The 26,256-nt window shown below is 38.2% G+C and overlaps 1 protein-coding gene across 33 annotated transcripts in view; it reads left to right on the forward strand.

Moving 5' to 3' along the window:
• The window catches only part of DLG2 (discs large MAGUK scaffold protein 2), a 1,822,408-nt gene that overhangs the window by 980,672 nt on the left and 815,480 nt on the right, over window positions 1–26,256 (forward strand). For 4 of the 33 annotated variants that reach the window (XM_008538859.2, XM_070625690.1, XM_070625693.1 and 1 more), the window contains exon 1: window positions 4,736–6,329. The exons of the other annotated variants lie outside the window; for them this stretch is intronic. In XM_008538859.2, coding sequence (XP_008537081.1) covers window positions 6,252–6,329 — 78 coding nt within the window. In that variant the 5' untranslated portion in view covers window positions 4,736–6,251. Of the gene's footprint in view, window positions 1–4,735; window positions 6,330–26,256 lie in introns of those variants that run through there. 33 annotated transcript variants of the gene reach the window in all.

Below are 26,256 nucleotides of genomic sequence, written 5' to 3' on the forward strand. Positions count from 1 at the left end.
ATATCATCTAGACATATGACTTAGGATCATTACATGTCAGTAAGGAAAAAGAATAACATTTATATACCAGCAAATAAATAAATAACTAAAGATAGACAACTGGCCATACATATGGGGGGAAAAATAGATGCTTACATCATAATAAAACTTTAGAGACTTACTTGTGAAAAGAAAAAGTTTAAATTGTTTAGAAAAGAATATAAGATAATATATTTGTGAACTGAGAATAGGGAAAAATTTTTTAAGATACAAAAATGTACATACATAAAGGAAAACTGATAAATTTCAGTACATTTAAATTTTTATGAGGACTCTATGATAAAACATAAATGAAGTTAAAGACAAGTCAGAGTTTGGGAGCAGATATTTTCAGTGCATGTAATAAACAAAGAACTAGTGTCCAGAACACCTAAAGTACTTTTACAAATCAATAAGAAAAATATGGTCTAATTTAAAAATGGGCAAAGACTATGAATAGAAGGAAGTTCAAATAGTCCATAAACACAGGAAAAGATGCTAAGTCTCACTAGTGATCAAGAAAATGCACATTAAAACTACAAGGAGCTAACATTAATTCACTATGTTTGGGAAAAATTAATGTCTGATTATACTATGTCTTCTAGAATATACGACTTGTATAAACTACTAATAAGTGAATTGGGGAGAAATTTGTAATAAAAGTTCAAGATAGACACATGCTATGACTCATCAATTACATTTTGAAATATCTACTCTTGATAAAGTTGTATGTGCTTAAAGATAGAGGTTCAAAAAATTGAACATTATTTTGAGATGACTTTGAGGTGGACAGGGTGGGGTGGGAAGATTTTGATTATATTATCATGAGTTTATTTCTTTAAAGTTACTCTCAATCAAATATAGCAAAGGATTAACATTTATTAAATCTGAGCGGTAGGTACATGGGTGAGTGTTACATTACTTTCTTACATCTCTGGGTGCCTAAATATATCATGATTAAGCATTTAAAAGAAAGGACATGAGGGGCCAGCCCGGTGGCGTAGTGGTTAAGCTTGTGTGCCCCTCTTCCACGCCCGGTGGCCAGGGTTTGCAGGTTCAGATCCTGGGCATGGACCAAGCACTGCTCATCAAGCCATACTGTGGCAGCATCCCAGATAAAATAGAGGAAGATTGGCACAGATGTTAGCTCAGCAACAAGCTTCCTTAAGCAGAAAGAGGAGGATTGGCAACAGATGTTAGCTCAGGGCCAATCTTCCTCACAAATAGAAAGAAAGAAAGAAAGAGAGAGAGAGAGAGATATGGGGGAGAGAGAAAGAGAGAGAGAAACAAACAGACAAAGGACGTGAGATATTCAAACTTTGAAGAGTTAGTTTTGATGACTTTGAGAGCAGAACAAAGGAGTAAATTTAGCCCATTATAATTAGAGTCAATGGGCTTATTATTTGTAGGGACTCAAACATTTTTTCACACTTGTTCATGATTGGTTGGTTGTCTGGTGCCGAAATCTTTCTATCTGCAATCAGGTCGGTGTAGACACGTTGGTTTTGATATACACATAAAGTTATAGTGACCATTTTTCCTATTATCCATACAGATAAAACATGCAGAGAGATTTAGTTATTCCTTTGCCTTTTTCAATACATTGGCACTAATTATTGCATTTTTTCCAGCTAACATTTATTTTTGGTCTTATATAGAATCAAAACACAATAATTTTCTTCCCGAGCTCCCACATTGTTTTTCAGACATCTGTTATAACACCATTCTACACTGAAATTTATTTCTTTATACATCTGTGTCCCCAACAATATAGGACTCCTTAAGAGCAGGGTTGTATCTTATTCACTTTGGGGTCCCCAGAGTTTGACATAAAGTAAATAATCAATACATTATTGTGGAAAAGTATTGCTTACCTTTTTAATCATGCAAGTAATAACAGGAATATATTCTCGATGTAGAAGACTCAAGCAACACACAACTATATAGAACAAAATGTAACTGCTTTTGTCTTCCCTTTCCACTACTCTCTACAGAGGTAACTAACATCAACATCTTGGCATGCGTGGCGCTTGAAGTTAAACACTATGTTTATATTCTTTTAGTTATAAATTCTATGTAGTATATATCTGACACTGTTTAATATTAGACTAATATCAGATGTTAACCAAAGGGCTATTAAATATGCATATCAGATATGCAAACAAATCAAGCAAATGTTTGAATGTTTATTTGTTTTATATATTAACTTGTTTGTCTTAAACATGTATTTTCTTCAGTGAATATTAAACGCCCAACCTGGATAGCTATTCAAGCTACCAGATAGTAGTTTCTAGGCTTTAATGTTTACTTTGTTTTTACAGTCTATGATATATTTAGATAAATTTTTTTATTTTTACTTTTTTTTTTTTTTTGGTGAGGACGATTGGCCCTGAGCTAACATCTTGTTGTCTATCTTCCTTTTTTTTCTTGAGGGTGATTGTTGCTGAGCTAACATCTGTGCCAATCTTCCTCTATTTTGTATGTGGGACACCACCACAGCATGGTTTGATGAGCTGTGTGTAGGTCTGCACCCAAGATCTGAACCTGCCAAACCCGGGCCGCCGAAGCAGAGTGTGTGAACCTAACCACTACGCCATTGGGCTGACCTGTAGATGATTTTTAAAAGAAAATCATTCATGTGTTAGGCAGAACATGTAACTGTATAATACTTAATGGCTTGGTTTAAACACTGCATTTACCTTGAGAATTCAGAGGAGGCTCACACACTGTGTGTGTTGAGGCATGAACCCAAAGCTGCTTAAAAGGATTAATGTTGCATCTGAAACTCAGCTGTACTGGTAGGCTTCTGTCATATGAGAGGTATTAAAAATGAAATTATAAAGGAAAGGGTCTGTCCAGGCAATAATGATATACAGATGGAAAGTGTCTGAAAAACTTGTTTTCCTTACACGGCAGAACTGCAGAAGTTATTTATCTCAATCAGCAGAGCAATGGTTAGAGACTATTAGGATTTACTGTAGGCAGCTGCCAACCTTTTCGCAGCAGGCACATTTGCCCAGAGAGAACCCAGGGAAGATGTTTGTATAACTATGACAATGTCTTTATTCCATTGACATGACACTTACCTTTCAAAACTTTTACAACTGAAAATTTGTGGATATGCTTCTATTGACTTTTCTAGTCTTTCCAAGTTTGTGGATTTTCCTACTTTGCTATCGACACATTTGACAAATAGATCTTGAATACCTGCATTGTGCTAAGCTTTCACACAAGATGAACATGGGTCCTCACTACAAATGCCCTACTCCACACTGCCCTTTCTACCTCCGACTGCCTATTTAAGGAACAATAGTTATTATTGTTATTTTTTAAAGTTAAATTTTACCTGGTAGGCCCAATTTATTTTCTTAAGAACTCCATCCTGTAAAAGTCTATAAAGCCTCTGGGTCAGGTGTGTGAAGGTCATTAAAGTTTCAATATAAAAGCAAAACCAACCACAAAATGATCAAACATCAAAGATCTCTCCAAGCCCCAGTTTTCGTGACTTAGAAAATCTTAACTTATGAAGAAAGTGCAAAAATTATTGTATGATCTGTCAGTCCCATCAGAGTAAATTAACATTCTTTGATTCCCCCTATGATACCAGTGGTTTGAAAGCTCAACATTTTTTTTCTCACCTCTTTATTGTCTGATTCTATCTTTAAATATTAAAACAGGAATTTCTACTCATTAATTTAGGGAGGATTGCTCCCCTTCCTCTTTTTATCTACTTTATTCTGTTAACCGGATAGGCTTTTAACTACAGCGTGGCTCAGGCAAACTTGTCTGCTGGGATAATAAGCACCTTAGCATCACAGCCACATTAGGGTAAGCTGTGGTCCTGCTGAGTAGCTCTCTGAAGACTAAGTGGGAGTTATCATTTATTTATTTGTTGGATTTCTGTGGCACTTTTCCTCCAGAGAGTATAGAGTATGACATGGAGAATTTTGCACAGGGGTTGTCTAAGAATGTCAAAAGGAAATTAAAGGAAAGTAGAGTTTGTAGGAAGTGAGAACACGGAACAAAAGAAACAGCTAATAGCAGAACCAAACCCTGGGTGGCAGTTAGGCAGTTAGGTAGAAGAAGATCGAGGGGTCTGAGCTGCCTCAAGGGTGCCAGTGTTGGCTTTCAGAACACTGAGTCATTTTTTTTTTTTTTAAAGATTTTATTTTTTCCTTTTTCTCCCCAAAGCCCCCGGTACATAGTTGTGTATTCTTCGTTGTGGGTTCTTCTAGTTGTGGCATGTGGGACGCTGCCTCAGCGTGGTCTGATGAGCAGTGCCATGTCCGCGCCCAGGATTCAAACTAACGAAACACTGGGCCGCCTGCAGCGGAGCGCGCGAACTTAACCACTCGGCCACGGGGCCAGCCCCAACACTGAGTCATTTTACCGGAGCCTATGGCCCTGGTGAGCATTAGACATTTCTGTTCACCACTCACATGAAGACCCATAATCAGAATCATAGACTCATAGAGCAGGAACGGGCCTTAAAAATCACCTGCCAATGTTTTTAATTTACAGCTGAGGCAAATCAAGCTCAGAGAGAACAAGAAAACAAGTGAGATGCAGAGCCAGGGTTAGAACCCAGATCATTCATTCACTGAACAAACATACATGGAATACATTGTTGCTAAGCACTGTTCCAAGCACCAGGGTTACCTTAGTGAGTAACCTGCACGTGGGTCCTGACTACCCTTGTCCTATCCCACACAGCCTTGTTCTACCTCCAGTTGCCTACAAGGATATCCAATACACTTTATAATCCGGCATTCAGTTGACTGAAGACCCAACCCTCTTTAGGGGTAGACCTCAACTGACTTACAGTGAGAGAAGGGAGTTCTTTTCCAAGTATCTGTAAGTGTGTTGACATTCTTTGGTCCATAGGTGCTTTTAGGGCACTTCTGTCAGATCAGCTGAAAAACATTTACTGGATTGAGTCTCTTCAGTATGTCACGGGAAGGAAGGTATTCCGTGCCAAGATGAGCAGTTTATTTTTCGTCCTCTAGTAGGATGAATAAAGGCTTAAACATTATATCTCATTGGAGGAAACACTTGTCTTTTAAAATTGGCTTCACCTTTAAAATGCCTCACATAATAGTCTAAACTCTAATAAGATGACAGAAGTTGGAAGTACCTAGTGGTAGAATCAAATGTGAAAATTCTTCAAAGGAGCGTGGTTTAAGAGTCGCCATAAATCTACCTTCTCAAAAGTGACATTAACAGTCCGTTTAACACTGGACATCACCGCAAGAAAACTCTGGGGTTTAAAATATAAAAAGTAGTAGATTGTTGTATTCTCGTTAAAAGGTAGATTTAAGCCCCTCTCCATCCTCCAGTCCTCATGCAGAAGCTGTGCTTCTAAGAGAGGCTCCTGTTAATTTAGAGATAGAACCAATGAGTTTGAAAACTAAGGACATTTACGCAGGCATTTGGGAGTACACTTCATTCTGCCCACTTTGCCCTTTGTCCCGGGCCAGTTTCCAAAGAAATAAAGTGTTACTCTTGCAAACTGTGGATAAGGCTGGCTAATTAGCAGAAATATGACTTTCCTTGGACCAAAAGAAACTGACGAGGGTGATAAGGGAGGAACACTTTTGTTTCCAGCCCCCACAACAGCCCGATATTCTGGGAGGGTCAGAGTAGGATTCAGGCTCCAGAGACACCTGTTTGTGCCCACAGGGCCAGGTCCGCGATGGCCCTGCCTCTCCCCCGTGCCTGGCAGCTTCTGTATTGGCTGATTTACCTGCGAGGCTGTATGTGGATCTGTCTTTACGCGGCCACTGCCTCCAGCACGTATTGTCAAGACAGAGGGAAGCCAAGAGAGGAGTGCAACCGCCGGAGCCTAGAGCGGGAGGTGAGCCGCCTCCCGGACGAGTTGACTGCGGCTTCCCTTCCTCCCGACACACATGGAGTTTGGTGGTGACGGTACCGAAGAACTGCAGACAGATACTTAGCCCACTGGTGGTGTGTGAGCTGGCTACGAAGACAGCGCCCGCCTCACCCGGACCTCCTGCTGGCAGGATGTAAATATACCTGCAGACCGGCCAAACAGGACTGCCTTTTCCCCCCCAACCCCCTCCCTCCTCCCCCCTCCCTCGGCTAACCAGCATGAGGAACTGAGAAAGCAACAGCCTGCAAGTGACAGCTCCAGCCTGATTCTGTTTGTCTCTGAGCCGAGGTGGGAAGTTGATTGTGCAGCAGCTTCATTGTGAATTCCTTCCACTGGCATCGCTATGTTTGCCTCTATCTGGTATGCCAAGAAGCTGGGTCGCAGGTTCGTGCACAACGCCAGGAAGGCGAAATCAGAGAAGGTAGGGAATGAGTGGGGATGAAGATTAGCTTTCCGATTTGCCAACTGCCTGCTCTGGACTGCTAGTCTGAGTACAGACGCAGTCTTTATTAGCTTGGGATGAGAACCTGCCTCTCACTGTGGTTGTAGTCCATGCCACTCACAGAAGGGGTAACTGAGAGCCTAGCTTCTTGGGAGGGGAGCGTTGGGGGTTAAGCAGGATCATTAGCTATTCAAAATATTTGGTGAGATCATCAATTGATAGAGTGTCTGTACAGAGACTTAATATTCCTATAAATGACACAGGGTGAAAGCAACTGAGCGGCTGAAATTTTTCTTCTTCAGGGAGCTCTCTAGTAAACTTGTTGCTATACTGCATTATTTTTATTACTGCAATCTTTGATTCTGAAGGGGGCATTATAAAGCCCTGAGCCTTTCTCAGTACTTGTGTCCTGGTGTGTGTCCTAGGAGCACATATTTGGGACTCTCAGTAACATTGACCAGACTCCACAGAGGTGCTTGATAGCTTTTCAAATCAACAAAGCCATCTTTTCAAAAGTGTTTACAATGAGCAAGAATTATATTTATAATCAGATAGTCATTGCCATTTAGAGAATGGCTTTGTATTCCTTTTATTCAGCATGACTAGTTGTTTCTAGAGAACCTCTATGTAGATTTACTTCATAAGTTATCTTTCTCTGAGAAATTAAAATGGCCTGTAAGTCCTAAGATGCATTACAACCTTGCATCTCTAATTTGTCCTATGCTGTTGGAGGCACTGGTCAAACTGACATGTTTAGAAAATCAGTATCTAATTTGATAGGTGACGGGGAAACTTCCAAAGACAACAACATTTTATGAAACTGAGATTTTTCCATATTACTTTGAGGATAGGATCTTTGGCCCAGTGTCCTTTCTGCCTTAAATCTACTCGTGAGATTGACCCAGAGCTGGCTTTCCGGGCCTGTGGCACAGTCCTTCCTCTCAACTGCAAAGATTCCTTCACGTTAACTTACTATTTGTTCCTTTAGAGGGGGAATGTTGATAAAATGAACAAGAATCCAGTGATAAACCAAGATATGATTGTTTGTAGCATGAAAAGAGAAATTGGCATTCTGACTTTAGGGTTGCAGCCTTTAGAATGTCCAGATCTAAGGATTGTAGAATGATGACAGACTTGTTATTTAATGGCACTTTGGGTGGGTGGGGGGGGGGGGGTCGGGCAAGGGGGTGGAATTGATCCCTTTTCTATTCTATATGTCACAGGTAAAAAGATTGTAAACCTAATTATCATGTGCCAGCACCATATATATTGAACAGTTGGGTTTGTGGAGTTTGCTTTGTTTTGTTTTGTCCGCTCCTCAAGTAATTTTTAAGGAGAGAGACTTGCAAGTAGGTCTTTTATTGGAGCAAATGTTTTGAAAAAGTACCTTATTCCTATGAAAATTATAGGTTGTATGGATGAGAGGACTGTCAGGACCACAAATGGCTCTGAAAGCCCCTGGGACACAATGCCTTATGCCAAATTAGTGTGCACAGAAAAGTTGAATCTACCAGTGATACTTAATCCAGTCTTAGGCCTGAAAGTGGAGAACAGCAACTCTATAAAATTCAGTGTTAGAACCTAAAAGGAGGTTAATCCAATGAAGTAACACGGGCTTCTGCTCCTTGAGTGTGGGAAGAAGCTGGTAGTGGGCCTCTGATGTCTCCTCTGATGTCTGTGATGACTAACGCTTAGAACAAGTAAGAGGAAACCAGATGTAGGGTTAAGGATTTTAAATTCTTTATTTATTTTACTCAGAGAGTAAGGAATTCAACATTAGAAAACTGAAGTTTTGCCCTCTGAGTGATAAAGACTAAAGGGGAAATTTTTAACTCTCATGTCCGTGTGCTAACCAGGGGAACCAGGAGGAATTAATTTTGAACACTGACTGATGATAACTAACATGAAAATAGCATCTTGTTTTGTTTTTTTTTTCATGGAATTTATAGTCACAGAGTTCCTGGAATAAATTAAAAGGTGTGCTGCCTTGAACAATGAAGGCCCTCATCCGATGCTTGGTGAATGGAAGTAGTTTATTCTGTCTATCTAATTTTATCATGTGGCTTATTTAAAACCAACTATGTGAATTCATATTTTATCTAACAAGTTCAGTAATATACTTTGAGAAGACAGTTAACAAATGATACTGCAAGCTGGATAAATTCATATAAAGTATTATTATAACATCAGAGATCATATAATTGCAAACAGGGGGATATAAAGTGCTGCTGACTATATGTTGTCATGCTTTATTATGAAATGGAGGAAGACGTATAAAGTAAGATTATTATGAAGTTTTATTTAGAAAATGATCAGTATACTTAAATGTGAAAGAACTATTGATAGATTCCGAGCATGTTTCAGCTTTTGGGGGTATAAATTTGTATCATAGACAGTGATTGTGATTTTGTTTTAGTATCCTCTATAAATTTTGGCTTCTTTTTGCAATAGGTAACAGTCTATTTCCTCCTACTCTAATAAAACAACCTGCACCCATCATAGCCCATCAGTCCTATTTTAGCATTCAGGTATGGTCTGGGAAGTAAATATACTTGAGGAATACCTCAAGGCTGGGGTTAATTGAAAAGCTAATTGGGAATGTGCAGGCCTAAATGCCATCCCTAAGCATGCAGTGTGATTTATTCATGGTTGTGTGGTCTACTGTTTTACCTCATCGAATGCCAGTAGAATTAAATAGCAGCATGGAATATAATAATAATAATAATCACAACAATAATAATAACCATAGTCCCTGTTCACACACATTATGCATCAGCTGCTTCATGCATAGCATTTCATTTAATCCTCACAGCATTCCTACAAGGTAGAATTGCTTTTCTTCAGTCCTAGAGAGAAGAGTAGCTAGCCCAAGGTCACAGAGTTAGTAGTAAATATCAGTGCTGTGATTTGAACCCAAGTTTGCCCATGCTATTTCAAAAATGACTCCTTGAGTCTCTAGTGTTCTCTTCCATTCACCTATCATTCACCTGTCTTTTCTGAATAAGCTTAACCATTCCTTCTTATCTTGTCCCCCTCTTTTCATATTAGAATTTCAAAGTCATGAGGTTTACAGAATCAAAGTTACTGATCGTGTGACTCAACCCCCTTATTGGAGATAAGACTACACCTAAGCTTTCTTGAATAGACAGTTGTCTGTCCTGTTATTAAAGACTTTACACTCTCTGTCCTCTTTAGTGTAGGAAGCTATTGTCTTGACACCTATTATTCCTTTTAAACAGCTAGTAGTTGTCATATCATCATAACCTAAACACTGGCATTTGGACTCATTGCTTATCCTGTAGAAACCAACAATGTCTTTCATCAAAAAGGACCTAAATGATTGGCAGTTGTAGATGCACTCTCTTTTAGAGTAAATCAGAGATGTTAGGTGATTCACATTGTCATTCTTCTAAAAAAGAAAAGCAAAGGCTCACTGCTATTCTTTCATTAAAAAGACAGTTTGTGCATACCAACAAATTCTGTGCACAAAATTATTTTAAATGGAATAATGTGAAATCAAGACTGCCTGGCTGGAATAGAATACCTCCATTCAGATAATTATTCTTTATTTTTTTTGACCCTGTGTAATGAATTCAGAAGTTAGTGTCTTACTTTTATGCCTGTTTGCCGCATTTCAACTTAAATTGCTTAATTTAGTCAATCTCTAGATTGTATTACTCTAAAAGGGCAACTGAAGAAGCTTTAAGATAAACGGAAATGCAATTTCTGGTGACATAATGTTATGCAAGAGTATAAAACTCTTGAAGTTGTGACCCTTTACCCCTGTGTCAGCATTGCTTCTTTTATTTGTTTTTGTTTTAATTTTTATACTTAATTTTCTTTTAAACATACACCATAAAGAGTGGATGCATGGTACATTTAGAAAAGACTGGCATCAATAGCTATCATCCAATAGACACAACTGTGAGTGAGCTTGGCAGTGATGTATAACCTACAAGAGATATAACTGAGCGCAAATATCCCAACATTAGGCTGTATTCACCTTGGAGAATTCCTTAAGAACTAACATGCTGGTTCTACCCTCCTCCTCATGGAAATCAAACACATTAATTCAACAGAAACTAAAATGAAGGATAATCTAGTAATGCATTTGCTGGCAGTATGGCCAATAGGAGAGAATAATGTCCTGGGTGATCCTGCTATATCATAAAGAGCATCGGGCATGAGGTGAAGGAATTAAACTTAGGAAATAAACTTAGAGAGAAGGAATTAAATTAATCCAGCTTTTTGCAATTTAGCCTGAAGCCATTCATTTTTCTTCTCTAGGCCTCAGTTTTCTCATTTGTCAAATGGGAGTAACACCTGTGCTTCAGTAGAACCCCAATGTCCTCAGGATATAGTCCAAACCGTTTAACATGGTGTACAAGGCCTGTGATGATATGGCCTCTGCTTTCCTCTCTGCCATCACACTTTGTCCCTCTTCCATGGACACTCTAACTCTAGCATTCTGAACTACTTTCAAATCCCTGAATGTTCCAGGGTTTTTCTACCTTCTAGGATTTTGTTTATCCTGTTTGGCTGACTAGTAAACCATAACCCAGCTGTATCTCTCCATAACTGCACTTCAACCTTAGGTGACATCGTTATCACTAGGAAAGTTTCTCTGGCCCCTAGAAGCCCAGGGTGGGTCTTCCATCAGCTCCTACAACAGCTTGTACGTCAGTTGTAATCATCTTTATTTCTCTGTATTCCCCATTACAATGTGGATTCTCTGTAATGAAGGACTGTTCAATCTTTTTCACCATATATCTAGGGCCTAAAAGAATGCCTAGAACGTGGTTGTCTCTCATACCTTATTTCATTGACTCCAGGTTGTCATCAATTGTAAAAGGCACTATTATTTCTTATATCACTAAGAAAAAAAAATTGTCAATAGAACTATAATACATCACCAATTGCAAGATGCTTCTTGATTTCAGAGGTGTTAAAATGTGAAAAAAATTATTTTTAGAATCAATGAACTATAGCATAGCTCCAAAAATGAATAATGAATGGATTTATTTTAAGGATTAAATGAGTTAGTATAAATAAAGTATTTAAAGGTTATGCTTGCTATCAAATCACTTTTATTTCTTTGCAAATCATAATAATAGTTTACATAGGGAAATAGAATAGATAATCCTAAAATATAGCATGCATTTTGTCCTGTGCTGATCAAACTCCACCGACATTTTATGTCCTATTCTAGATTTAGGAAGGTAAACGAATAGAAGGAAAATGAAAATAAAGATTATAGAAGAAATGGCTTAAAAGCCATGATCGAACTGGAGCCGTTTAGATTGCAGAAGAGAAAGTGTAAGAGGCCTCCTGGCCTCTCACTATATATTTATTAGTCTAAACAACAATAATGATAGTTAACTTGTATTGAATTCCTTATATGAGCCAAGAACTGTGCTAATACAGGATCTAGAGAGAACATTACTGTTATTATCAGTTTTTAGAGCAAAAACACATCACCAGTAGGTGGGTGATATTAGGCACCATGTCTGATTCTAGAGCTCAAGCTCTTAACCAGTAAACAATACTATGTATGTATGTATATATGGATGTGTGTATACACACACACAGAGTACCATATATTACATAATATATACTGTATATTATACTGTATATTACTTAATATAAATTCTATTTTATATTAGATATTATGTAATATATACTGTAATACATATGTATATAATATATACATAATGTATAATATATACTGCATAAATATGTAATATACATAATATATAATTACTATATATTATAGTGTATATTACATAATATATACTGTATAGAATACTGTATATATGAAATATGTTTATAATTAGCTAGATATCAAGTTTATTTTTCCCTATGAAAGATAAATTTAAAAAGTGAATTTAAATGCAAAATCTGAAATTTGGCTTAGGCATGAGAAGAAACGTCCTGATGTCGAAGATTCTCTAATCCTCGGTGAATGATAGAATCTCCCTATGTCTATTTTTGGCTCATGGCAGATTGAAGAGTAGCTTGACCTGGAGAGAAGGATGGACACTTTGTCCTCTCGGGTCCCTTTCTTAGAGCCTTCTGAGTCTGAGAGCTCATCGGTCGTGAGCAGCAGCATGACTCAGCGCCAGTGTCTGTCTAGCTGTGGTGACAGAGAGGATAGGTGTTTGTCCATGCTGAATGCAGCCCTGCAGTTCTCCCCTGACACCTGGCAGGTTAAATCAAGTAGCAAAATGGACAGTAGCACCTCTTCTGAGGTCCCAACACTGCTGCCCATTCTGGCAAAGCACAAGGCCCAGCTGTTAGCAGGACAGGGAGGGAGAGGCGAGAATTAGAAATGGCTAAAATGAAGGTGGGGGAGAGTGACTGAAGAGGAAGATAGCAGGTCACAAAACCACTATAAAATTGTTGTTACTAAGCCTATTTAGTGAGCAGTTTATTCAAGCACTATGAGATGCGCTTTGCACATATCAACTCATTTAATCTTTACTACAACCTTCTAAGGTAATCCTGTTATTAGCCCTCATTTTATAGACAAATGAACTGATGTATAAGATGTTACAGACTTTGCCTAAGATCATAGGTAGTGGAGCCAACATTCAGGGCCAGATCTGGCTGAATCCAGAACCTATCACCCTAACCACCTAGACCATGTGTTCTTTAAACCTTTTTTGGGTTGGGTGAGGCAGTGATGTCGAGAAGGGATAGACTAACACAAGAGTCATCTTCTCATCTACCTGTGCTTCATCTCTGTTGAGTAACGATGTGGCTAGAAATAAGACCTGATTTCTCATTGGGAAGGGTCCTCCAGGAGCCAGATATCCAGATAGTCTACCTTCAGTCCAGTTTACAGAAATTTAGTTGCAAAATGGTTTTATTTTTTGTTTTGTCTTCAATGTATCTTTAGAATGGTCTTTTTTCTACCTGGTATCACTCAGTGGTATTACACTCAGTGATGAGGATGGAAGGGAAAACTCTCCCATCCCGCAAGATTAGCTCAACTATGATCATGATTATAGAGATAAATTTGATAATCAGATAAGGTATACATCTTATTTGCATATTATTATATTTATGAGGTTAATAGAGAAAGTATCTCACTTTATTTATTTTTTTCCTTTTTCTCCCTAAAGCCCCCCGGTACATAGTTGTATATTCTTCGTTGTGGGTCCTTCTAATTGTGGCATGTGGGATGCTGCCTCAGTGTGGTTTGATGAGCAGTGCCATGTCCGCGCCCAGGATTCAAACCAACGAAACACTGGGCCGCCTGCAGCGGAGTGTGCAAACTTAACCACTAGGCCACGGGGCCAGCCCCAGAGAAACTCTCTCACTTTAAATAATGCCTTGAGTATTCACTAATAATTTTATTTAAGGTAGTCTTAATTCCCCCAAATAAGTTATTAAATTATTAAACTAATATAAATTCTCTCCCTTTCAGTTAGGACACGTAGCACATAGTAGGCCTAAATAAACCCTGGTTGAATGACTGACTTGGATGGAGGACTCTGAGCTGTATAGCAATAAAGACTGGATTAGGGGTCAGTAGGCCTGTGTGTTAACTGGCTCTGTCCCAACCACCTGTGCCACTTGGCTAAGTTGATTAGTCTCTCTGGGCTTGAGTTCTTTATCTGCAACCAGATTCCTTCCAATTCTTGCATTCTTTGATTCTAATTCTGATTCACTATAAGACTGCAGAGTCCTTAAAGGAAAGGATTTGATCTCATTCATCTTGTGCTCCCACCACCTAGCACAATGCCTAGCACTAGGAAAAACTGAGAAAATTGATGTCAAATGAAAATATACAGAAGACCTGGAATGTGTTTAACCATTAGTAAGAAGAAAATAATGGAGAATATACCTATTTTCAAAGTGGGAGCAAGATAAGAGACACTCAGAGGCTTTTCCTTCTTTGCTGCCTTTTTTCTTTGAAGAAAGAAGGAATGTGAGGCATATTATAGCACTGAGGCTGGAGGCTCTAGTTCCCTTCCTTTTCCACTCTCCGTGCTATGAAGACTGAAGTGAAACAAACAGTTACCAGCAGAATACTAGAGTTCTTTTCAACCACCAATGATGATATGTCAAACTGTAAAATTTTCAGCTCCTTTGTTTCACATACCAAAAGATTAAAGGCTTATGTTTGAGTGTGAAATGTTTATTTCTTATACTTTCTCAAATTGAAAATTCTAGTTGTGTAGAGAATCCCCACCCCACCTGCTCTGGACTGAATTGTACCCCCCTCCTAATTCATATACTGAAGTCCTGACCCCGAAGGTGATTGTACATGGACATGTAGAGATAGGGCTTTTAGATGATAATTGAGGTTAAATGAGATCATAATAGTGAGATCCTAATCTGATAGGATTGGTGGCCTTAAAAGAGGAGGAAGAGAGGTCTCTCTCTGCCGTGTGAGAACAAGCAAGAAGGTAGCCATCTGCAAGCCAGGAAGACAGCTCTCACCGGAAACAGAGCTCTGCCAGAACTGTGATCTTGGACTTCTCATTCTCTAGAACTGTGAGGACATAAATTTCTGTTGTTTAAGCCACCCAATCTACGGTGTTTTGTTTTGGCGGCCCAAGCAGACTAATACATCATGATGCCATGATGGCCATATATGGTGATGTCCAATGAGGAGTGATTTTCTAATGCCCAGCGTCAGGGTATCATTGCTAGGGAGAAATATGTAACCAGTTGAGTGTTCTTTTTTAGCCAATGCATGTAAGTTCTAATAAACATACAGCTTCTGCAGGGTTAACATCATCTGCTCTTGTGAAGGAGGTAGGAGGGGCTATTAAATTTGGTAATATAACAAGAAAAGTGGGAAGAAGTAGAAGGTAAAGAGAAGGAATGAGCCACTTTTGGAGATCATTGTGCTTGTCTTCATATTCTATGATCTCAGCACAGCAAGAGAAGTGAATATTAACTATCCAGTCAGCAAATTTGATAAAATAAGAAAATAAAAGAAAACTCATCAAATACTATTCTTCTCTTCTACATCTACTTGTTACTCTAGGTCCCTAGGATTTATAAACAGAACCGAATTGCTTCCCATACCATCCACTCCACAGTTCTTCAATATTAACTGTGGGAGAAAGTTTTTACTATGAGAGGGCTTCTGATTTTTCACCAGAGTTTGCAGAAAGGTATGATGAAATGAACACTGTCTGAGGTAGGAAGTCAATGTCCATGGTGTTCGCTCCCATAGCAGTATCGAATTATATCATTTGATGTGAGATATTTTTGTGATTTGTTAGCACAGGAAGAGTGGAAACTAATGTGCTGTGGGAGAGGAAACAGTGTGTTGGAGTCGAGGGAGTCAGAGTGAAGCGGTGCTTGGGCAGGTATAAGACAATAAGAAAAATAAATATTTTTCTTTCTCCTTCTCTGAAGTCCATTCTGGTCTAGGATTTATTTTCCTGTAATTGTTCTCTAAGCTCCTTGAATAGGTTGTTTGTCACCTTTATTGAGCCTTTTCCTTCATATATTTTGTGAATCTTCTTGTCAGCACACCGAAGAGCGACAGTATGGCAGTGAAAGACCACAGATGCGAGTTCAAATTTGACTCAACATCTTACTGGTTGGGTGACCTTGAGCAAATAATTGACTTATTTGCTCCTTAGTTATTAGTGTTCTTGTGTATTAAAAATGGTGATAACCGTTCTTGCATGGCTTTTTGATTCAATTAAAAACTGTATGTAAAGTATCTGGCCCATCATAAAACACTTAATATTTTCTTCCTTCTTTCCTTTCTTCCTCCCTCCTTCTCTCTCTCCTTTTTCCCTTCCCTTCATTTTAATACTCTGCCTAGTTCCAGAAAGGATGCAAAGCGGCTTTTGATAACTTCATCATTAATGGTTCCTCTTACTCTACTACTCCCTTGGGCTTCAGAATGGACTTGCCCTCCCATCCTGGTTTTATAGAGTGGGAGATGTGTAATTATATCTCTGTCACTGGTTAGAGGGGAAAAAATTACTGAAGGGAACATCTTAACAAGTGAAAATTGTCAGTACGCTAGCTATGAGGGAATTCTACCATTTTGTTTCCTTTTTAACAAATAAATACTAGATCATTCTTATAAAAAAATCTTCCCCCCACCTGCTACCTTTCCCACACCTCCCCTTCCTCAAAATACACCATGCAATTTTTAAGAGAGAGTGATTCTCTATGTTTGGTGAATGTCAGTCAAGGCACGTTACTTCTCATTTGAAGTGAAGTGATGTGTGCTGAGTGACTCGAGGTTCTCATCTCCCAGCTGGTGAAAGCATCACATTACCTTTGTAGCTTTTATTCCTGTCTGGGAAAAAAGGGAGAGGAAGAGCTCCATGCAATGTTACATTGAATTTCAGAACTAGAAAGAATTTTTCTTTCATAAAAGGTAATACTAACTTTAATGAACACTTATTGAGTCCTTACAATGGGCCAACCATTTTTCTAAGATTTTATATGTTCTAACTTAGCTAATCCTCATGATGACTCTATGGGCTAAATACTGTTATATCCACATTTTTATAGATGAGTCACAGAAAGGTTGATTAATGTGCCCAGAGAGACACAATTAGCATGTTCTAGAGCCAGGATTTGGACCCAGGCAACCTGGATCTGAGCCCACATTCTTAACCCTGGTGCTGCATTATTTTCTGTATCTTTCAAATGACCAAACTGAGATCCCTGGAAACATGAGGTTTGGGAAGGTTCTTGCTCAATGTTAGTTATTTGCAGACTTTTGGGACTTGAACTCAGATCTTTGGAATACCAGTCTTTCCTTTCTTCTGGCAGGAGCTTTAGTGGCTCCACACACCATTCACCATTGAGATGGATGCCATTACATTTATTTCCCCTGATCAAATATCAAGGAGTTTCAAGCACTATACTTATAGTCTGCAATAAATTGCAGCTGATAGGTTCCTTCCATTTCACCAAAAGTATTATTGGTTGTATTCTTCTTATTGCATGGTGGTATTAATAACCTATGATGATATTTTTCAGTAAATAATTGATCCAAATTCACTGTGACTTGTGAGCTCTGTTTCCATTAAAAAAGAAAATCATTCAACAGGATGGCGTTTGGAAAACAACTCCGCACTAGTGGTTGCATTAATTGCTACTTTGGATGTTCCTGCTGTGAGTTGAATGGAGTAGTTTGGATCTATTTCTTAGAAATAACCATCTTTATTACCTCTGCTCTAGGATGCATAGTTTTGAGATTTTTTAGAGGCAAATATCTTCACTAATCTGTTTCTGTTTTCTGTTTTCATTCCATAAATAATCCTTTTCATTGTCATCACCATTTTTAATGTTCTCAGATTTAATTTATGGAGGGTATAGGATGTTATAGGATGTTTTTGTCTCTTGCTCTCCTGGCGTATAACATTCTGTTAACTCCCCAAGTGTAACATTTTGAATATCATGTTTAATTCAAATACGATCCGTTATTTTATTAAAGTTGTTTTTCCCCCTTGCATATCTCCAGAATTTGCAAGAGCTTTATGGAAATGGCTTATGTGATACACAAGTAAGAATTTATTTTAGTATCAGTCATTTCTCCAGTATTTTGAGAAAAACAGGATGAAATGTAGCATAATGAAATGGTGCTTTTTGGCAGTTATGAACTACATTATGCCTTTTAGAAAACAAATTTAAATACATTTCAGAGTAATTTATGCTTTTTGTCTGCTAGTTTCTTACAATTCACCTATCTAGTTGTCCTAAACACTTTCAGTCATATTTTTTCCATGTTTCCAGGTTGACCCCAGGCTAGCCCCAGGAAAATAAAATTCAAGTAAATGAGCTATATGTGGCCTTTTAAGCCAATTAACAATTCGACACTTATTTGCCCTTTGCTATTGAACAAAGACTTACTTACACACTACTACTACTAATGCTATGCTGGGATTTATGAAAGATGCAGAAATGGTCGAGCCTATGCTATGGAAGTTCAGGTATAGACTAGGAAAAGAAGAAACATATACAATTAAAGCCAACTCTTAGATGTGCTTTAGCTGTATAAAAAGCACTTTTATTTCTTCTGCCCTGCCAGACCCTCTGTGCTTTTTTGCTGAATCTTAGCATTCTAGAGCTGTGGGGTCATGCCTGAGTGCAAACCACCTGGCATATCTCATTCACAGAGCCCCTCTCTCCAAGATTAGAATAAAACATACCTGGTCTGATTATGTGGCTATGCATATTGTCCTTCTAGGAAAAAATGCCTTAAATTAAAGAAAATCTTCTTATTTTTAATATTTCTGTTAAGATATATCAAGATAGAAGAGTGGAGTATTTAAGAATATGATTTCCGAATCCAGACTTCCTGGATTCAAATCCTGGCACTGCCACTTCCTAGCTGTGGGACTTTGAGCAAGTTACTTAGACTTTCTGTGCTTCACTTTCCTCGTCTATAGAGTGAGAAGAATAGTACCTCTCTCATAGCGTTATTATGAGGACTGAATGAGGAAATATTTGTGATAGAACAGACATTATCTAAGTGCTTTTCAATAACTACAATGAGACAGGTCATTTAAAGGCAAGAGATTTTTGGGGTGAGTACAGTTCTGTGGAACCTCTTGAGTGAGTGGTCAATACTTCTATCTCATACTCTGACTCCAATTTTGACTTACAATAGGACTACTTTGAACTACTTCATAATCATGTGCTCTGTGAATCAGCATGGATGGGCAAGCAAGCCTCTGCCCCAATACTACAATCCCAAGCTTTACTGAGCAGTGCTTTTGGAAGGTGACTCTGATCTGCAGCCCTGATTTAAGCAGTTGATCTCACCAGAGATGCTAGGATTACTGCCATTTGGTTGTTGAGTCATTAATTTGAAAAGCATCTACCCAAAAGTGTCTGCCTTGATATCTACCCAAGAGAACATCCTTTGAGGAGGTAGGGCAAGGGCCTCTAATTAGTATAATGAACTTCTGTCTTCCCGAAGCACCAGCTCTGCTTTTGGAAAGGAATCAGTATCCATCATCACTATTTGTGGCTCAGTGATGTAGATACTTCCATGTGTTTCTGTGCTCTTAGGGACTGTTCAATGGATGTGAAAACATTCAGATGCCAGAAGATGGCTTACTTTTGCATTTTTAATTAACATTCTATGTTCTAGAATGTATATTGCCTCTTTTTCCATATCATACCTTATTATAATTTACACAATTTCATCACTCCTTGAGCAAATAGCATGTCTTTCTCAACTAGGCCTGTTTTCTTTAAAGAAACTAGATATTCACTTCCAGTAATTGGCAGAGAAAACCCCTCAACAATCCATAAATTTATTCATTTGATAGGTACCTTACAATATTCTAGGAAGCGGGGATGTGATGGTGAACATGGCCTTTTCAGTACTCAAGAAATACATTATGTAGTAGATGAGTGAGACAATAAGCAAACCTCAGTATAGTCTATATTTCTTGTGATAAAATATATATAAGATAAAATTTACCATTTTAACCACTTTTAAGTTTACAATTGGTGGCATTAAGTAGATATACAATGTTGTAAAACCATCACCACTATCCATTTCCAGAACTTGTCATCATCCCAAACAGATACTCTATACCCATCGGAAGATAGTCTTAATGTAAAAACTTTTAGCCTTTCCCCACTGGACCTTCCTAAAAGATCTACTGATTAATTTACAGTAATTCCATCTACCTGTTAAAGCTATTCTAAGAATGTTTTAGAAATATTTAGAAATGCCTGAACTTCCATTATTTCTTTGATAAGATTTTATAATATCTGAAGTAATGCTGTGAAGCATTTCGTTCCAAGTAATGCAATTTAATTTTAGCTGAGTACCTTTAGCTTTACTAACATTAGTAATTAAATATTTAGTTGTGTAGTAAATTAGCTATGCCACATTGGAAAGTGGGTCGTCCATTTACTGCAGCATAAATGTTTTACAAGGTATTGTAATGTAACTAGTAAATTAATAATGACAATTTAGGTTTCAGCTAATTAAACTCTTCCTTAGCATTTATTAACTTGAAGGTCTGAAGTAAAACAACTTTGACAGTGATAATAACAGTTGCGGTGGTTTAGCTGCACCAACCAAGGATAAAATTGGGAAAATAGAATGTGTGTAAGTAGTTATAAAGATAAAAAAATCAGTTTCCAACTGTTTAAATATTCATTGAGCAGAGAGACCTTGTCTTCAACGTCATGCCCTTATTCAGTCAAAACATTTTCAATGAGAATTGACACAACTGTGATAGCAAACAGTCAATCAAATAAATTTTAAAGAGCATCGTGGATGTGCCCAGAACTGAGGTAGGCTATTGAAACAGCGTAATCAAACACAAAGAACCCAGTTCATAATCATAGATTATTATGGCTAGAAGCTGTTGTACTAATATTAAATAATAATAATAGCTGACTATTATAGGTAATATATAACAAAACGTTTTTGCAGATGAAGAAATTGAGACCCAGAAATATTTGGCTTCATATATCCAATATTTGGCTTCATAAAGTTAGCTCAGTCATAACCTAGGTCTTTATTTTATTTCATATAGTAGAAACTACATATAAGGAAAATGTGAAAACATGTCAAGGAAGATATGGCTGTGTATAGTCACTCAATCTTTAGTTTATTTGGGAAAATACCGTGGTTTGTTTGAGGAAGCATCAGCTTTAGAGTCTAAAAGACCTGCACTTGAATCAGCATTACCTTTTACTAGCTGGCAAAATTATTTAACTTCTAAGCTCTGAGGCTCAGTTTTTCCCTTTGTAAAATAGGGATAAAAGTGTAAGCTGCTAGCATAGCAGTGCTGTAGACAGTAGGTGTTCGAAAGTCAATTGATTCTTTCACTCAAATCAATAGTAATTGGAATTCCTAATATATGCCTGATATATTCTCAGTTAAGCATATAAAAATAAAATAGACATAATTTACCCAGGTGTCCCCCCCCCAACTTCTCCGAAGAGCTCAGTCTAGTAAGGGAGAGAGCTATGTAAGTACACTACTGTATAGCATTACCATTCAATTTTTTTCATCAAAGTTGTGCAGTAATAGAAGTACTGTAGACTCAACTCTATTTGGAGGCATAAAAGGAGAAGCAGAGAGGAAGGGATGGAACCAGAGGAGGCCTGGGAGAGAGGATGATGCTTGGGAAGTATCTAAGAGGATGAAAAGTTTGCCAAGCAGACAGGGTGAGGGAGGTCATTCTGAGCAGAGCAAACAGCTTGAGCAAAGCACAGATTCCTCGAAGAGCATGGCCTTTTCATGGAACAGCAGGAGGTTCATCATGGGCTGAGCACAGAGTCCACATGGGGGAGTGGGGAGAAGTGACTTTGGAAAGGTCAGGTGGGGCCAGATGGTGAAAGTCTTGGTTTGCCATCTAAGAAGTTAGATTTTTATTTGATGAGGGATGAAGCACCTGTGTCACTGAGGGGTTTTACACAGGACGGGAGACGGGGAGGGAAGGAGTGGAGTTTGACGTGGTCAGATTCAGATTTTAGGAAAATTGATCTGGTGGCAGTATGGGGAACATATTAGAGATGAGCAAGAGTAGAAGCAAGGAGACACTTCAGCAGACTTTTTACAATATTCTCAAACTTTAGTGTGCGTCAGAATTACCTGGAAGCCTTGTTAAAACACAGATTGCTGAGCTTTACTATCAGGGTTTTGGATTCAGTAGGTCTGAAATGAGGAACAAGAATTTGCATTCTTAACAAGTTTTCAGGAGCTGCTGCTCCTGGACCCTATTTTGAGAATCACTGCCATAAAAAATGATAAGGGGCTAACCAGGGCCTGTACTGAGGCAGTGAAATAGAGGTGGTGAATGAAATCTCATTGTAAGGGCCTTGTTGATTAGAAACACCCTTACAAGATACAGTTTTGCCTGCTGAGATTTTGCTTGGATAGTATTTCTATGCCTGAGGCATTTGATAATGCTGGAGGATATTAGGTGGAATAAAGTGCACCAGCTGTTGCTTACCAGGGTCAGAGCCAGTCAAAGGGACCCGTGGCCCTCAGTGAATGTTAATATGGTAAGCCCAACTGCCTTGGGAATTTCCTAACTCAAATTCCTTTGTTGTGGTGGTTGTTAAATGAAGTCACTTCAGATTGCGGAAAAGAAAGACTTGCCCCCGTCACAAGGCTGGTTATCCAAGGAGATTGGTTGCTGATGTAGGGCATTGCTTTAGAAGAGTTTTGCATTCTGTTCTGTCTACATTCCCTGTGCTTTCAGCTGTATTGTGGTCAAAGAAAAAGAAATCTGGCAGCTTTTTAGTTGTTTCACCATTTCAGTTTGTTTTAAGTAAGCGTATACTTTACTAAGAAGGTATGCATGATCATTTTCTTTTGGTTGGACAAGATTTTTCTCCTGTTTTTGTTTATTTGGTGCCAGTGTTTGTTTTTAAGCTGAACATGATCTCTCTAATTATGTTTCATTGTAACCAAGGTTTCTCTTTCCTGTAGTCCTATTGTTGTTCTAGTGAAATGGGCTTCATCTGCTGAGTATAGGAAAAAGGTTTTAATTGACATAATTAACTCTAGGTTGGTTACCTCCGATTTAAAAGAGGCAGTTGATTCTTCCCGAATGTGAAGGTATTGCCTGATAGAGTCGAGCAAGCTGTGTGTAATAATGAAGGTGGTTTGGGAAGAATTTTGTGCTGTTAATTAGTAATGAGATGAGGTAGCCTTCTGTCGGCAGGAGGCTCAGGACACAGGCCTGTAATTGCAATAAGTATAATGGGATTACCTCACACTTGAGACATTGCTCTCACTAAAGGGGGCACAGAGCCTTCCTCACAAACCTGCACTAGTGTTGTAGTGGGATGTTTCAAAGAGAGAATTTATTGTGTAATTTGGAGTGTTTTTCTCTCTTCCTTTTTTTCTGTGGGTGCTGTATGTGTGTGTGTGTCCATAGTGGAGAAGAAGAACATAAACATATTTGCATCTCTCAAGTATTGTGCTTCTAATGGAAGGGCTTTTGAGGGTTGCCTAGTATATGAGACAGCATGTTTAGGATGCTCTAAATGATGTCTGGAATAAATATATTGTACTTCTATAAGCACTTGGTGTGATTGCCTAATATTGCAGCTCATAAATGTTTACTGAGATAAAATATTATTACATTAGTCAGTGTAAATTTCTCCCAGGTATAGGGATAGATTTTGAGCAGATATTATTAAATGCAATGAATGTTTTGAAAGCATATGTAGAACTTTGAATGCATTTTAATTTCAAAGTAAGAACAGATTTGAGTTAATTAAGCACCAGGGACATTATATGAGACATCAAATTAAGTAACCTCTCTCTCTCTCTGCCTCTGCCTCTGTCTCCTTGCCCCTTCCCTTTCTTTTCTCTCTGTCTCTTTTATTCTTTATCAGCCATTCACAAAACTTTGAGTATGTGTTTACCGACTAATGTGTAAGGCACTGTAAGTATACCAGGACTGATAAGACAAAACTTTTGCCTTCAAGGAATTTGAATTTTAATGTAAGAAGCAGGCAAGTCACTATTCAACCATAAAGCAGTTTGTATCTACAAGTAGAAACCAAGACTTTTGGATACACCAAAGAAGGAACAAATAATTCTAGCCTGGGAATAGAGAACACTTCATGGAGAATATTGAAAATGAAGTGGTAATAAAGAACAAGAGGATTTTGATAGGAAGAGGAGGGTAGGAGAACCTTCTGGGATGAGAAAACAGGGAAAGCAAAGGGACAAGAGCATTTTACAGAAACTGGGTGTATTTATTTTAGCTGGAGAGTAAGGTATAAGGAGAGGGTACTAAGAGTTCCATCTAGAAAGGAAAGGTTAGGCTAGATTGGGGAGAACCTTGCATAAATGGAAAGGAGCTAGAATCTATTTCTGTAAATAGAAGCTAGACATGAATTGGTAGAAAATTCAAAACCACTTGGACAAGACAATACAGTATAATAGTGGTTAAAAGCACAGACTCCACCAAAGTTTCAAACTCAGGCTTTTGTTTATTGTTGAATATTCTGAACCAGTATTGCTGTTTTCTTTTTCTCCTCCTTTCTTTTGTTGTTTAAACTAAAAGAATTTTAGCCCCTATGTGTTCATAGAACGAGACTAGAAAATAATAGAGATTTTATTTAGTCTTTTGATCCTTACTATGTGCTAGGATTTAAGGAAAACACTGGTTACATAAAGAAGAATAAAAGCCCAATGTTTAAATAAGGAATTGTGCTACCATATGGTAAGGCCATAATGCAAACTCTTTATAAAGTGTTTTTGGAGCATAAATGGATCAATACATTCTAAGAGCTTATAGTCAAAGAACACATTCCCATTGCCTTGTGATATAGTTAAAAGAAACTTGGACATAGAACTTGGCCCTTAACTCAGCACAGTAATGGACAACAAGGAATTTATATTGTGTGTAAACGAAGGGTAAAAAAACAGGGTTGAGGGGCCGGCCCCGTGGCTGAGTGGTTAAGTTAGTGCGCTCCACTTCGGAGGCCCAGGGTTTCACCGGTTCAGATCCTGGGTGCAGACATGGCACCACTCATCAGGCCATACTGAGGTGGCATCCCACCTGCCACAACTAGAAGGACTCACAACTAAAAATATACAACTATGTACCGGGGGGCTTTGGAGAGAAAAAGGAAAAAAATAAAATCTTAAAAAAAAATACAGGGTTGAGTGATACCCTAAGTGTATAAGTGGGGTAAGGGTTAGGGAAATAGGACGTTCATCCCCAGGTGATATGGGTGAAAAAAAAAAATCAATTTTATGAGTTTCATGTAGGAAGGCTTCCTGGAGAAGGTAGGATTCTAGTGCTGTTTAAAAGTCTGGAAAATAATATACTGACAGATAAGGTGGGAAAAAAGCATGTCATGACCTTATGAATTCTGGCACTGTTGGAGAAGGCAGAGGGAGCCAGTGAGAAATGAAGAGGTGAGGGGAAACTGAGACAGCTTCCTAAAGAAGGCCTAAAAAGGCAAGATGGGCAGAGAACATGGGCATGGGTGGGGTTGGAGGGTGTGTGCGGTACCCTAGTGAATGACTTCAGACTCCGAGAAAGTAATAAAGAGTTCAAAATTTCAGACTGACCTGGAAGGCAAATAAATGATTGTCCTGGGGAGGAAAGGAAGTGCTGATGATGGACTATCTATGATAAGGAAAAGTCTGTGATAGTTTGGGGAAGACTTTGGTACAAGGGAAAAAGGCAAGGATATTAGCATCTATTGAGCCCTTACTTTGTACCAGGCATGATGTTAGATACTGTCTATGTTTTGTCTCATTTCATCCTCACATTAATTCTGTGGGGCAGATATATTTATCCCTATTTTACAAGTGGGAAATCTGAGGTTCAGGTTAACAACCCTCTCAAGATCCACAGTCAGTAAGTGTGAATTAAGAAATCCAAGCAAAGTAGTCACAATCAGAAAGTTTAAATTCAGGACTTCCACTAAACCACACCATATGCTCATCTATATTAATCCGTTCATTCACTACCTAATCACCAGGCCCTTATGGTGGACGGGACATTGTGTCACTGTACTTACATTCTTGCTCTACACCTACTAGCTGTCTAATCCCGGAAGAGCCACTTTTCTGTGACAATTTTCTAAACAGTTATATAGACTTTTATGAGGATTACGTTTTGTAACATTTGCAAAGATGCCACCTATGACACATGGTGGCCGATCAGTTTTGGTTGAATCTAAATTTATATTTCAACAATTGCCGAGTAATCACAAATTGTTATTATCTATTCTCCAAGGAAACACAAGGATCAATATTTGGCATCATTTTATTAGTTTCTTTCAGTTATTTCTAATGTGCAATACTGTAATGATTATGAAGATGATATTGGTAATGATAATGTTAGTAATAATAGCAGTAAGCTTTTATAAAGTACATACTCTGTGCCAGGACCTGTGTTAAGATAATGCTTAAATTATTTCGTTTAATCCTCAAGAAAAGCACATGAGTTAGAAC

This window comes from Equus przewalskii, chromosome 6, assembly GCF_037783145.1.
Source record: "Equus przewalskii isolate Varuska chromosome 6, EquPr2, whole genome shotgun sequence".
In the NCBI taxonomy this organism is placed as follows: Eukaryota; Metazoa; Chordata; class Mammalia; order Perissodactyla; family Equidae; genus Equus; species Equus przewalskii.